A 14,890-nucleotide genomic window follows, 5' to 3' on the forward strand; every position below is an offset into this window, starting at 1 on the left:
CTGAATCATACTGATCTTCTTTTCTTCTCTTACTCCCTCTTCTTTTCTGTCTAGCTTCTTTTGTGCATTTTAAATTTGCAATGTCTGCTTCACGGATTCTCTCTTTACCTATTTTCACTAACGATTTTGTAGTAGTTCCACTAGATTTTATGCCCAGCACTTCCAAAACACTCAGTTTTCTTGTTACACCACCACTGAAGCATAAAATAGAGTCATAAACATCAGAATTGAGGGCTGTAATCTGAACAAATACAATTTTCTATAACCGGATCCAAATGATAAACTTCACACATTCATTTACGTTTTGCGGTTTCCGATGAAGACTTTCCTTCAACAAAATGTCTTTACAAATTTCTCTAAATATAGATTTAATTTCATTCATTACTGCTCCAGGTAAACAATGTTTGTGGTCATACAGTGCAATTGTCTTGTAATTGCATCAAGTTTCATGATCATTCGGGCAATTTCATTTGTGGAAAGCTCATGGAAAAAGGTGGACCACACAGTTTTTTTCATGTTTTCTAAATTTCCAGGCTTCCTTCTAATGGCCAAGCCATAATAATTCTGTGACCTATCTGTTTCAACATTTGTCAGACGACCTTTACCACCTACTTTCTTACCATGTTCCAGTACTATTTTTTTTACTTTCCTTTTAAAAATCTTCTCAACCTTGACCCCATTCTCTTCTGAATATGGCCAATGGATTCTAATTTAGAAATAGAAGCAGGAAATACCGTACAAGGAATAAAAGAAGCCTGTGCATTATCCGTGCATGGCGTGAAAAGGTGTTGTATTTATATAAAACAAAAACTGTTTTACGCAGGAGATGATGGACATTTCAAATATGCAAAAACCTAAAAATCGATTTTTTTAGCCCCTTTGCCTTTCGCCTCCCCTTAAGTCAGAAGCACGCGTGTTAGAGATGAGACATACATTATTTAAGGGGGGTAGGACGTCAAGCGGCCCGACTTGGAACAAGACAGGCACCACAGGACATTTTAATTCCCACTGTCTATACTTTTACAAATAAATTCGTAAAACTTTGTCAGCATGACCAGCAGGGATCCAGGATTCACGCTCATAGTAGTGGAAGTTCAGAAACATAACAAAATAATTTTTTTACGTGTGAAATTTCATCATTTTTTTCATTTACTACTGGCTGCATTTGTTGCCATAGGTACACTTTTCTTCGTAAGTAAGAGAGATTCTTCGATGAATTTTGCACAGCACACACACCATACTTACAGGTATAAGTAACTCTAGAATTTATTTAATTTATGAAAAATGAATGAACTGTTGCATTTTAAACCTCATGTTTAGAAAACAACTCAGCTCTTAAAGTTAATTACTTCATTTTTTACCACAGTTTTTAATACGTTTGGAAAATTCTAGAGTTTCATACACCTGTAAGTATGGTTTGTATGCTGTGCAAAATTCATCGAACAATCTCTCTTACTTATGAAGAAAAGTGTACCCATAGCAACAAATGCAGCCAATAGTAAGTGAAAGAAAATGCTGAAATTACACAAGCAAAAAAAAAATTATTCTCTTATGTGTTTGAACTTCCACTGTTATTAGTGTGAATCCTGAATCCTCCCTGGTCATGCTGACAAAGTTTTATGAATTTATTGGTAAAAGTATGGACAGTTGGAATTAAAATGTCCTCTGGTGCCTCTCCTGCTCCAAGTCGGCCCGTTTGACGTCCTACACTCCTTAATCAAAAATCTCAGAACACCATTACGTAATACGGAATTGGAACTAATTTTTTTCCAGCGTAAATCGGTTGTGCATCAACACATTATAATATCCAACAAGTTTCGCTGCCTCGCGATAATTACGGCCCACAGTGGACCACTGAGGGGTAATTGTAGCCACTCGGTAGCTGTACGAAGTTGTAGTTGAGAGGTGTGCGCGGATCCCGGCGCTGACACAGTGTCTGTTTGCTGTTGCAGATGGTGGCGGCGTGAGGCATGCCTGATGTGTGCCGGTCAGACTCGCAGCGGTCTGACGCCTCCCAACGGCCGCGCGTCTCCTTCAACAGGGACGTGCACGTGAAGCGCATCAGTGAGTACCGCACAGCGCCGCAGTCAGCCTGGCAGTCTCGTCCGCGGCGCACGCGGCCTTCTGCGAACGCTTCGCGCACCGACTAACAATCTCAGTTTGCCGACAGCCACTGTCCTAACCTTCCAAACAGCAAACGATGTCGCGCAGTCGGCGCTATGCCGGTACACTGACAGGGGAAACTCGCCGTCGCACCCCCTCAGATTTAGTGGTCAAAAACTGAAAAGAGGGCAAGCATGAAAACAGGAAGAAGGTGTAAGGCACTGTGAAAAAAACAGCGCAAAATTGTATCAGGGTGCGGTCCAAGAGCAACAAGTACACTACTGGCCATTAAAATTGCTACACCAAGAAGAAATGCAGATGATAAACGGGTATTCATTGGACAAATATATAATACTAGAACTGACATGTGATTACATTTTCACGCAATTTGGGTGCATAGATCCTGAGAAATCAGTACCCAGAACAATCACCTCTGGCCGTAATAACGGCCTTGATACGCCTGGGCACTGAGTCAAACAGAGCTTGGATGGCGTGTACAAGTACAGCTGCCCACGCAGCTTCAACACGATGCCACAGTTCATCAAGAGTAGTGACTGGCGTATTGTGACGAGCCAGTTGCTCGGCCAGCATTGACCAGACGTTTTCAGTTGGTGAGAGATCTGGAGAATGTACTGGCCAGGGCAGCAGTCGAACATTTTCTATATCGAGAAAGGCCCGTACAGGACCCGCAACATGCGGTCGTGCTTTATCCTGCTGAAATGTAGGGTTTCGCAGGGATCGAAAGATGGGTAGAGCCACGGGTACTAACACATCTGAAATGTAACGTCCACTGTTCAAAGTCCGTCAATGCGAACAAGAGGTGACCGAGACAAGTAACCAATGACACCCAATACCGTCAAGCCGGGTGATACGCCAGTATGGCAATGACGAATACAAGCTTCCAATGTGCGTTCACCGCGATGTCGCCAAAAACGGATGCTACCATCGTGATGCTGTAAACAGAACCTGGATTCATCCGAAAAAGTGACGTTTTGCCATTCGTGCACCCAGGTTCATCGTTGAGTACACTATCGCAGGCGCTCATGTCTGTGATGCAGCGTCATGGGTAATCGCAGCCATGATCTCCGAGCGGATAGACCATGCTGCTGCAAACTTCGTCGAACTGTTCGTGCAGGTGGTTATTGTCTTGCAAACGTCCCCATCTTTTGACTCAGGGATCGAGATGTGGCTGCACGATCCGTTACAGCCATGCAGATAAGATGCCTGTCATCTCGACTGCTAGTGATACGAGGCCGTTGGGATCCAGCACGGCGTTCCGTATTACCCTCCTGAACTCACCGATTCCATATTCTGCCAACAGTCATTGGATCTCGACCAACGCGAGCAGCATTGTCGCGATACGATAAACCGCAGTCGCGATAGGCTACAATCCGACCTTTATCAAATTCGGAAACGTGATGGTACACATTTCTCCTCCTTACTCGAGGCATCACAACAACGTTTCACCAGGCAACGCCGGTCAACTGCTGTTTGTGTATGAGAAATCGGCTGGAAACTTTCGTCATGTCAGCACGTTGTAGGTGTCGCCACCGGCGCCAACCTTGTGTGAATGCTCTGAAAAGCTAATCATTTGCATATCCCAGCATCTTCTTCCTGTCGGTTAAATTTTGCGTCTGTAGCACGTCATCTTCGTGGTGTAGCAATTTTAATGGCCAGTAGTGTACAATACGGAGCAACCAGGAAATGCAATGGCGTCGTGGGTAAGTGGTTACGTTGTTCGGCTGTCTGTGTAGTGGTGTAACTTCCGTTTGCACCAGCGAAGTGTAGGGAAGGGACCTAAAATGACAGTTGATTCTGTACATCTACTCTATTAGCAGCAGAAAGGAAGTGGGTTCCGAATGGGAACCGCAAGCGTTCGATGACAAGGCGATAAGTCAAGCGAATCTTCCACCGGGAAAGACGTCTGGTATGTCATACACGGCATTAATGACAGTACGTGTGTCACATGATAAGAGTCTCTTCCCGACGCACCTACTTTGTACGCCTGGCGAGTGAGATGTGCCTCCTTGCTCGATTTCGGTGTTCGTATGAATGTGATTGTGACCACTTCCAAGGAAATTATGAAAACATAGTAGTTTGTCACATAAGCTGCAACAAATGAACGCAACAGTTTCACAATCACACAGTTTCTCTGTGTTCTGTCGAAACATATGTTTTTAACATTTTTGAAGTTGCGTCCCGTTTTGGGATTGTTGGCTCCTGAATTCCTTCGATGTAACATAGTTGTCATCCGTTTATGTATTGTTTTCATTTATGTGAAACTTCTATATGGTATCTCGCCTGCTCTCATTATTCATCACACTTGTATTGTATTGTATGTTAACCGGGGGCCTAGAAACGACGGAGAGGCTCCGTCCCCGCCGCAGCCGCAGTGGTCCACAACCCCACGACGACTACCGCAGTCCACTTCACCCCTCCACCACCTCACACCGAACCACTCTTTCCGGGTTATTGTGCTATTCGGTCCCCAATTGCCGCCCCCCCCCCCCCCCCAGGGAACGTCTCACACCAGACGAGTATAAACCCTATGTTTGCGTGGTAGAGTAATGGTGGTGTACGCGTACGCGGAGAACTTGTTTGCGCAGCAATCGCCGACATAGTGTAGCTGAGGCCTAATAAGGATAACCAGCCCGCATTCGCCGAGGCAGATGGAAAACCGCCTAAAAACCATCCACAGACTGGCCGGCTCACCGGACCTCGACACAAGTCCGCCGGGCGAATTCGCACCGGGGACCAGGCGGTCGTTCGCACCCGCAAAACCGTGCGTTAGATCGTACGGCTAACCGGGCGGGCTTCATCACACTTACTTGCGACGGTGACGTATTCTTACCACATGACTCATATTCTACAACCAAAGTATAGCTAGCAACTGCCAATGACCGAACAGACAGTTCATAATGTTGTGAAAAAATTAAATAAAATAAATGGCACGAGGGATTTTTGAACACGGCTCGTTCGGTTTATAGCCCAACTCAGTGACCACTTAACCACAACACCGCGGCTGTTCTGTTCGTCTCGATATTACACTTGTTAAGAGGACCATTCGCTGTTTTTCTTTTTCTTTTTTTCGCAGTTCAGTACACCTTATTCCTGTTTTCATGCTTGATTTGTGGTTAGTTTTTGACGGGCTGTCCACTGGGCGATCTTACCACTAAATCTGAAGAGGGTACAATGTGGTGTTTCCCTTGTGAGTGGGCGCCTATATAATTTACATAACTCATTCAGTGTTGTAATACAGAAAATAATGAAATTTTTAAAAAATAGTGAATACTCCTTGGTAGTTAACAATTATGTAATTTATTCTCTAGTCGCAAGAGGAGGAAGAGTTCTTGGAAACGGTCTGGAGGTACGAGATGATTCCAGCACGGTGAGACAGAGCTTCCGCACTCAGATACGGAGTTTAAGCTGAACCCAGGAGCACATTTACCAAGTGAACATTAATACAACCGACAAACGCAGCTATGGATTCTTGACTGGAAATTGAGGAAAAAAGGCCCTATGAACATGTGTCCGGAAATACATCGTTGCCACGGTAGATGGAGCTGACGAATGAGTGTTCCTCAGACCACGTGTCATGTCTTCCTTGTCTGTTGCAGGCTGTGTGATCGACGCAGCAGAATGGTCCGGTATTCGTGACGGAAACAAGACTAGATGATGTTTGTGTACAGCCAAGCGGATGGAAACTACCGAGAGGCAGCACGTCTATACCAAAACAAGTACCCTCACACACACCAACCACATCGCACAACATTTCAAGCGCCGCCCGGGGTGGCCGAGCGGTTCTAGGCGCTACAATCTTGAACCGCGCAACCGCTGCGGTCGCAGGCTCGAATCCTGCCTCGGGCATGGGTGTGTGTTGTCCTTAGGTTAGTTAGGTTTAAGTAGTTCTAAGCTCTAAGGGACTTATGACCTTAAAAGTTAAGTCCCATAGTGCTCAGAGCCATTTGAACCATTTTTTAACATTTCAAGCCCTTTTTGGGCGTTTGTGTGGTCATGGGTCCTTGCAGAGAGACTAACGTGCAGGGAGAAGGCGGACTGTGCGTCCGCCAGATTTGGTGGGCCGGGTTCTACAGGATATTCAGACGAATCCTAGTACAAGCTCCAAGCAAGTGACCTGCCAACACAGTGTAAGCACGATTATGTGTTTTCTGCAAGACGACCGCTACTATCCCTATCACCTGAAAACCCGTGGAGGACACTTTGAAGATCTGTCGTGACGTGGATTGATGCAGCTCTGTACTGTGTTACGGGACGATTTGTTGTCACGTCCATTTCCGGACAGCTGTTCATAGGACCTTTTTTCCTCCATTTCCAGTCAGGAAACCGGCCCTGCAGTTTGTCGGTTTTATTGATGTTCATCCTGCGTAAGTCACTCAGGAATGAAGCAAACAGGAAGTACTGGGAAGGAAAAGCGAAATAGCCATCACGAGAATTACGTAATCCACGAAGAATTGGTCGTTGGAAAGACTGAGCCTGCATATACGAAAGTCAAAACAACTTTCCGTGTAATTAAAATCAAAGGTATCACTTCATAGGCTTAGGTCTTGATCTTACTGTTCCATGTTCCGGTCCTAACTGGCCATTTACTGTTAACCTGCCACCGTCTTATCGCCGGCCGGGTGGCCGAGCGGTTCTAGGCGCTTGAGTCTCGAAACGCGCGACCGCTACGGTCGCAGGTTCGAATCCTGCCTCGGGCATGGATGTGTGTGATGTCCTTAGGTTAGTTAGGTTTAAGTAGTTCTAAGTTCTAGGGGACTGATGACCTCAGATGTTAAGTCCCGTAGTGCTTAGAGCCATTTGAACCATTTTGAACTAAATGCTATAAACAAGCCGAGAGGCACGGTTAATCAGTAAGAGCTCATAATAGCAGATTCCAGTAGAATATGCAATTCTCGTTACTACGCACACGCCCAGTTGCGAGTTAACATGTTTAGGGAAGTATTTTGTCCGCCGAGCTGAGCGAGCGCAGGCCTACCTTCGTGACGTAGGCGCCGCGGCCCGTCTCTCTCCTGCGCCTCGCGAGCAAGTCGCCTGTGCGAACAGCTTCTCCCATCATATGCAGGATGAGTGATCTAGTGACGATGAAACAGAGACGATTGTGGAGGAATTTATAATACAGTGAAGACAATAAGGTAAGAGAGAAGAGAGAGAGAGAGATGTATTAATCCATTAGAGATAAATCTGTATGTATAACAAGAAATCAACAGGCAGGTGAAGTTTGACGTCAAGAGAATGGTGAGAAACGTCGCAGCCGACTGCATATCACGCAAAGAGACTTGGAAATGACAGGTGGCTACGCAGTGAGTGACGGCAGGGATAGGTATTATAGTGCCAAAGCGTCAATCAGCCGTTGCTTGGGAACTGATGGAAGATACGAAGCGGTGTGTGAGAGGCGGAGCCGGCAGGATGCGATCGGCGGTGTTTTGCTGGGCGGCGCGTGGGCCAGCGGGCGAGTGCTGGGCGGCGTCCGAGAGCCAAGGCCGCCGGGGGCGCGCTGCCCGGGGGCGGCGCCGTGGGCGGCGAGGCCGACAGAGCTCTGACTCCACCAGCCGCGGAGGCCGGACTCACACGGCGCATCGAGCGAGAGAAACGCGTGTGCGGGGTGAAACGTACACGACGGACCGTGAAGCAAAAGTCAGTTTTACGTATATCATACTTTGTGGAGATCATCACATAATAACTATCGTTCCATTCCAAACAGATATCGTAGACGTAGAGAAAGCATTTGACAATGTTGAGGGTACTCTCTTTGAAGTTCTGAAGGTAGTAGGGGTAAAAAACAGGGAGCGACTGGCTATTTACCACTTGCCGGCCGGAGTGGCCGTGCGGTTCTAGGCGCTACAGTCGCAGGTTAGAATCCTGCCTCGGGCATGGATGTGTGTGCTGTCCTTAGATTAGTTAGGTTTAATTAGTTCTAAGTTCTAGGCGACTGATGACCTCAGAAGTTAAGTCACATAGTGCTCAGAGCCATTTGAACCATTTTTTTTTTTTTATTTACCACTTGTACAGAAACCAGACGACAGAGTCGAGGGGCGTCAAAGAGAAGCAGTAGTTGAGAAGGGAGTCAGACAGGGTTGTAGCCTATCCGCGATGTTATTCAATCTGTACACTGAGCGAGCAGCAAAGGAAACCAAAGAAAAGTTTGGAGTATGAATTAAAATCCATGGAGAAGAAATAAAAACTTTGAGGTTTGCCGATGACATTATAATTCTGTACGAAACAGCGAAGGACTTGGAAGAGCAGCTGAACGGAACGGACAGTGTTTTGAAAATAATATACAAGATGAACATCAACAAAAGCAAAACAAGGATAATGGAATTAGTTAAATTAAATCAGGTGATGCTGAGGGTATTAGATTAGGAAATGAGACACTTAAAGTAGTAGACGAGTTTTGTCATTTGGGCAGCAAAATAACTGATGATAGCCGAGGTGGAGAGGGTATAAAATTTAGACTGGCAATGGCAAGAAAAGCATTTCTGAAGAAGAGAAATCTGTTAACATCGAATATAGATTTAAGTGCTAGGAAGTCTTTTCTGGAGTGTAGCCCTGTATGTAAGTGAAACATGGACGATAAACGGCTTAGATAAAAAGGGAATAGAATCTTTCGAAACGTGGTGCTATAGGATAATACTGAAGATTAGATGGATCGATCATGTAACTAATGAGCAGTAGTGAGTAGAATTGAGGAGACACGAGATTTGTGGCACAAAAGAAGGGATCCGTTGACGGGAGACATCCTGAAACATCATGGGATCGCCAGTTTAGTATTTGAGGGCAGATGGGGAGTACAAATCGTAGAGGGAGACCAAGAGGTGAATACAGTAAGCAGATTCAGAAAAATGTAGGTTTTAGTAGATATTCGGAGATTAAGAGGCTTGCACAGGATAGAGTAGCATGGAGAGACGTCTTCGGACTGAAGACCACAACAACAACAATAACATTATCAATACAAGTATGAAGTGTGACCCCACAAGGTCCCTCCTCCCCCAACCTCTTACCGCTAGTCTCTCTCTCTCTCTCTCTCTCTCTCTCTCTCTCTCTCTCTGTTTTTGGTCTAACCGTCCGCAGTAGTGGAGTGCTGTAGTGGAATCACGTGGTAAGCCCCTTGACGACCTGCCTCCACGAAGCTCTGCAAGCCCATCTCTTCATCTGATCAATCTCTTCATCTGATCGGTCCACAGTAATGGTGCACGTCCTCTAGGTCTTCAGCTGTCGACTTTTCCCGCTAACATTGATCTTTCCATTGCCTCTTGCCTTCTGGGAATCAGACCAAAATATTGTAACTGATTCTGATTGACAAAACTCGACTGTCTCATTTGCTGGCTCAGCATTGGTTCGATGTGCTGTCCACAGTATTCGAAATAATAGCACCACGTTTCCAGGGCATCAACGCTGTGACGATTTGCCGTCTTCATCGTCCAGGTTTCTGCTGCATAAGTCAACATAGGGAAGATCGGAGGAGAGTGAGTTTTCTCTTAGCTGTGATGGAGGTGTCCATCCAGATGCGAGCGAGTTTTACTGTAGCATTTCTCTCAATCTAATTGCGCCTCTCGATCTCACGTTCGCAATCTCTGGCATCAGTGACAACAGATCCTAAATACTCGAAGCGACTGACGACCTCGTAACAAGCAGTTTTGTGATCTCAGGTCTGTTGTCATTACGGTGATCTACAATCATCATTTTGCTGTTTGTTTTGTTGACTTCAAGACAACCTTCCCATGATGATTTCCAGTAAATGATCGTCTTCAAATGTCAGATAGTCGTCTGAGTTCCTGAGATTGTTAATTTTTCTGCCACATACAACCATACCTTCAAGAACATCCCTTATAATGTGCATACTACATGAACTGAACAACAGCGTGGATAGAATGCCGGCGTTAGTAGAAAAGATGTCTGAGAAGGTGTTATTGATTCTCGCTGTCGCTGTGTTCGGAAAATACAATTGCCACATCAGTTATAGCAGGCGTCTCGGCGTATCCATCTCGTTGAGGATACTCCATAGCTTTGACCATTTCACCTTGTCGAAAGCTTTCTTGTAACCCACAATGAGACGTGAACAGCCTGACATTATAAACCCTTGCCGTCTCTATGAGCTGCTGGATGTTTAGATCTGCTCACGGGGTCCCTTGACTGGGTTAAACTCACTTTATTCGTCTGATATTTGTGGAAGTAAGAAGGTCTTCAGCCATTCAGTATAGTGAGCAAAACTTTACTGATAAAGGCACAGTCAAATGGAGAACCTTTCTTGAACAGTGGTATAAAAATGGAGTGGCACCACTGGTCTGGCCAATTTCCAGACATACAGATCTTTTGACGTAGCCTGTGCAGGATGTCTCCACGCATGTTTCTTAGGGCTTCAGCAGTAGTTGCATCCATCTTCTTCAGCAACGTTTTAAGCGCATTTTCCACCACACAGGATACGGGTACACTATTGTATGTGTTGTGGCGTAGAAGCAAACAGCCTCGGAATGTCAGCATGAATAATTTGTTGAAAAGCCGCAGCACATGCTGTTAAGATTCAAGAAGATTTGCTTTCTTGACGCTTGCTATGGCATCCCAGACATTGTCTGTCAGGCCAGCCCAGCAAGCATCCATGTACTCCTCCAAGCGTTTGTTGTATGTACTGCAGTGTAAGGTCTAGGAATACCTTGCTACAGTATAACATTTGGTGTTCTTGACATGACAGGCATATCAACAGTTTTCACCTCTTTTGCCTTCCATTCAGCCCCCCTCAAAAAGTACCAAATCACTCCTGTTGTCATATCCAGTAGTTCCCCACATCATGGTTGGAGTGGAGAAGATAAGAGGTCTCTGGAGTCACCGCCTCCTGCAGCCTTACGCAAGGCTGTCCACAGCCACGCTGGCGCCGATCTGACGGCCACAATCAGAAGCGCGACTCTACACTGAACACCACGACGTGTCACTGTGGCTCTACACCGTGCAAGTGTCTGTTGTCTGTGGTCTGTTGTCAGGGGTAAGCGACGCATGTAAACTCAGGGTCTCAACCCAGCTCCGAATATCCTGTTATCGACGGTTCGGTGACACTAGCTGTAAGCTCTCTTGGGATTTCAGTAGTTGTCATCCGTCTATCTGTCACAGCCAATCGAACGATCCCACGATATTAACGCGGTGTAATCCACCCGGAGGACCTGTGACTCCTCTTCTTTCCGTACTGTTGCTCGAAGTCCATGTCATCAACACTCGTTCTACATTCATTGTACTACAGCCATTTGTCTGTACAGTATGTAAGATGTTCCAATCCCATAAAGCCTCCGATTCAACATTTAGAATCCTAAAGATGACGATATGCTGCACATTTACGTCTTCTGGGCATGCTCTGTTGCGATCTAAAAAGTTCAGTAACGTTAGACACACCCAGTACCCATCATATATTTATACACTTCATCTCCTCTGCACTGAAATTATTGTAAATGAGCTCGCAACTAGATGAAATTTCGATAAAGATATACCACAGACGTGGAAATACTTGGGTATCGTGAGTTTTTTTAATTGCATGGACCGAATGCCAGCATGGTTCCTTGAATGGTCCCCTAATTAACTTCCGTCCCCATCTTTAGTCAACAGTGTTAGCCACCTATTTGATGATGTTAGTGTAGGCGGGATTTAAAACAAAATGCAGTTACGTATTTCTAAGAATACCACCTATTAATATGAAGAGGAGTGTGACCAGCCATCTCGAAAATGGGAACGTCGAAGAAGCGGAGGGAAGACAACGCAGAGTAGGGAAACAGAGCTAAATAAATAACTCGATGGACAAGTAAAACCGGAAGGAGAATTCAGTCATTTTGTTCATGTCAAGGAACAGAAGAGCCTGTACCTAACGGTACAGATACCTTTCCCCGCAACCTAAACAAATTTCAACTGAAATAAAATAACGAATATCGGGATAGTGTTGTAGGTACTCCTATAGGAGCGCAGGGAACAGTGCGCCAGTGGCAAAATGAAGAGTGAAATTCTAGAAATCAGTGTGTACGATTTTGTCAGACATTTGAATACGTATGTATTTTTTAAGGAGAAAAGGGAAAAAGATGAAAAAGCGTTCTTGGCCTAAGGTATAAAATCATCTAAATCCCAGACTGAAAAGCCGACACGAATGCAGAGCTTTTAACCTAACTGTGATGTTTGTATTTGTAATTTCCTCTCTCTCTCTCTCTCTCTCTCTCCCCTCTCCCCTCTACCCTCTACCCTCTACCCCATCCCCCCCCCCCCCCCCCCCCCCCGACTGTCTGTCGTGTATCATAATTAACAGCGAACACTAACATGGCTGAAAGTTTGCGATTGTAAAATAAAAAAGGTATCATTAAACGTGAGTTCTCAAACCATATAACGGCGATTGTATGGTGTGTGGTTCGGACAGCACTAGTAGTCACAGGTTTGTTTGGCCCGTGGAAGGGCGTCACTTACGTGCTGACAATCTGAACTGGCATACTCTTGAAAATAGACGACAATAATCCCCCGTAAGCCTTGTTAAAAAGTTCAAGAAAGTGAGGAATTTAAGAAAATGCTAAAACTGTCTTAATTTCGCTCCCGTATGGGACGCAAGACAGGAATAGACTAATTGCAACGTGAAGTGAGACATATAGGCATACTTCCTTCGCTCCATACGCGAGTGGAACTATACGAAACCTATGTGATAGAATTGAAAGTACCCTCTGCTACGACCCATGCAGTGCTCTACGCAGATGTAGGTACAGAAACTGCTTGTAAATTTACTCACGAAGCGAAACTTGCATTATCCTGAAATAAGATGTCCTCTCGTGCATATGACGTGAGTTTTGAGAACTAGTATTCAATCCTCACTCTGCCCATGACATTAGTTATGACCGACGGACGGAGCCATTGATCACGTGCTTCAAGAAACCCGCCTCCTCTGACGGTACCGCACATGAATATAGCGCCATGGACTAAGGATCTACGCCGCACCACATCCAAATATGAAGCCCTTACATTCTGTTATACGGACAGTGGGGCACGACTGACGGTTAGTCCTTTATTATTTGCTCGCAAGAGTCGCCACTTTGAGACACTGATCTTGTTAAAAATGTGTATGTGTCTGCACGGAACACCAGTAAAGCCGCAAGACGCTCAGCCAGATGTATGAATGCCGCTAAAGAAGGCGTGGCGCAGATACTGTAACGAAACAGGCTTCCTATGAATGGCACGGATTCTGGGTGGCCTCTGAGATGACTAGAGGCCGAAACTTTGCCAGGTTTTAACTGGTCACTCTTTAAAAAAATGGTAGCCAGAGTTCAGACTTCCACGACGTCATACAGCATAAATTGGAAGAAAGTGTTAACCTGCACGGCTTCACAGAGTCGAAGTTTCAAATCGCTAGTGTTCCGTAGATAATACTTTAGAACTGGCAGACCTGAATACTACTTCCCGTCACAGCAGTCGGCAGACCACACTGTGTAATGCAGCCATTAAATTGGAAGTTACCCACCTGCAAGAGTTACGAGCCTTGCCCGACAGCCAAAAATCTAATTCCACATCGGAAGTAATTTTCAAGAGAAAGGCATTCATCTCTAAATTCCAACACGTTCAAGGCATCGAGCCTCAGCAATCGCAATAATTTGTGGACTCCACTGGCGCACACCAGTCAACTCACGCCTAAAAAAAAGATCGTCTGTCCTTATCGTAATAACTAATTATTTGTTAACAATGCTAATTCCTAGCCCTGTTAGTTATTTATGTCTAATGATGGACTCCATGGAACTTCATACGAGTGAAATAAGATTGTCAGTTATTAAATGCCCTCAGGTGGTTATTGTATAAAACAATAAAGAAAGAAGAAGAAGAAGAAATTTTGTAGGTTTGTGTTATTTGACGTGTCAATGTGTAATTACGAAAGCAATAAAGAAAAGAAGGAAGGAACAAAAGGATGATTAGGGTTTAACCTCCCGTCGACATGGAAATCATCAGAGTCAGAGTACAAGCTCGGAATACAGGGTGAGTCAGGAGGAAAGGTACACGCTTTGAGGGGTGATAATATTGGTGATTCCGAACAAAAAATTTCAGATGAACACATGCCTCTTCATTGGTGTGGAGCGAAAGTCATATAAAATTTTTTGAATGATATAACCGCCATTTGACTGTATAACAGCTTTTATTCCACAATCTAGATTTCGGTCTTAGCCCATTTTCAAGTGTTAAAAGTGTCAATAATCATTAGACTTGAGTAGTACACAATTACCAAGAGATGAATACACTAAGCAGATACAGAAGGATGTAGGCTGCAGTAGGTACTGAGAGATGAAGAAGCTTGCACAGGATAGAGTAGCATGGAGAGCTGCATCAAACCAGTCTCAGGACTGAAGACCACAACAACAACAGTACACAAGTCATCGTCAAACTATGTAAATTCGGTTATATAAACCAATTTTGTCAAAATTAAACGCGATAAAATTTGTGTAAAGGCTAATTTACTGGCAGTTAGCATGACTTATTCACTTTATATGGTTGTGGAATGAAATAGATGACCAAATCACGGGCTGAAGTTTCGCTACACAAGAGCGAAACTTCAGCCTGTGATTTGTTGATCTGTTTCTTTCCAGAGCCATATAAAGTGAGGCTCTATCAGTTAGTCGTGTGAATATTCGGGAACGTCTAAAGCGAACCTTCCAGGCCGACGGACTACGTGTTCCCACGTGCTGCTTGCATCATACCCGACGCCTTCTGGGTCATGGTGTGTCGTGTTTCCCCCCTGGCCTCTAAGCCACTGCTTCAGCATCCAGATGCTAAAGTG

General features: G+C 45.0%; 1 protein-coding gene across 2 annotated transcripts in view; it reads left to right on the forward strand.

The window, feature by feature from the left end:
• The first annotated feature begins 1,952 nt into the window (after nucleotides 1–1,952).
• Nucleotides 1,953–14,890, forward strand: part of LOC126416770 (zinc finger CCCH domain-containing protein 13) — a 386,118-nt gene continuing 373,180 nt past the window's right edge. For both annotated transcript variants that reach the window (XM_050084619.1, XM_050084621.1), the window contains exon 1: nucleotides 1,953–2,064. In XM_050084619.1, coding sequence (XP_049940576.1) covers nucleotides 1,971–2,064 — 94 coding nt within the window. In that variant the 5' untranslated portion in view covers nucleotides 1,953–1,970. The remainder of the gene's footprint in view (nucleotides 2,065–14,890) is intronic.

The sequence above is a fragment of the Schistocerca serialis genome, chromosome 8 (assembly GCF_023864345.2).
Source record: "Schistocerca serialis cubense isolate TAMUIC-IGC-003099 chromosome 8, iqSchSeri2.2, whole genome shotgun sequence".
NCBI lineage: Eukaryota > Metazoa > Arthropoda > Insecta > Orthoptera > Acrididae > Schistocerca > Schistocerca serialis.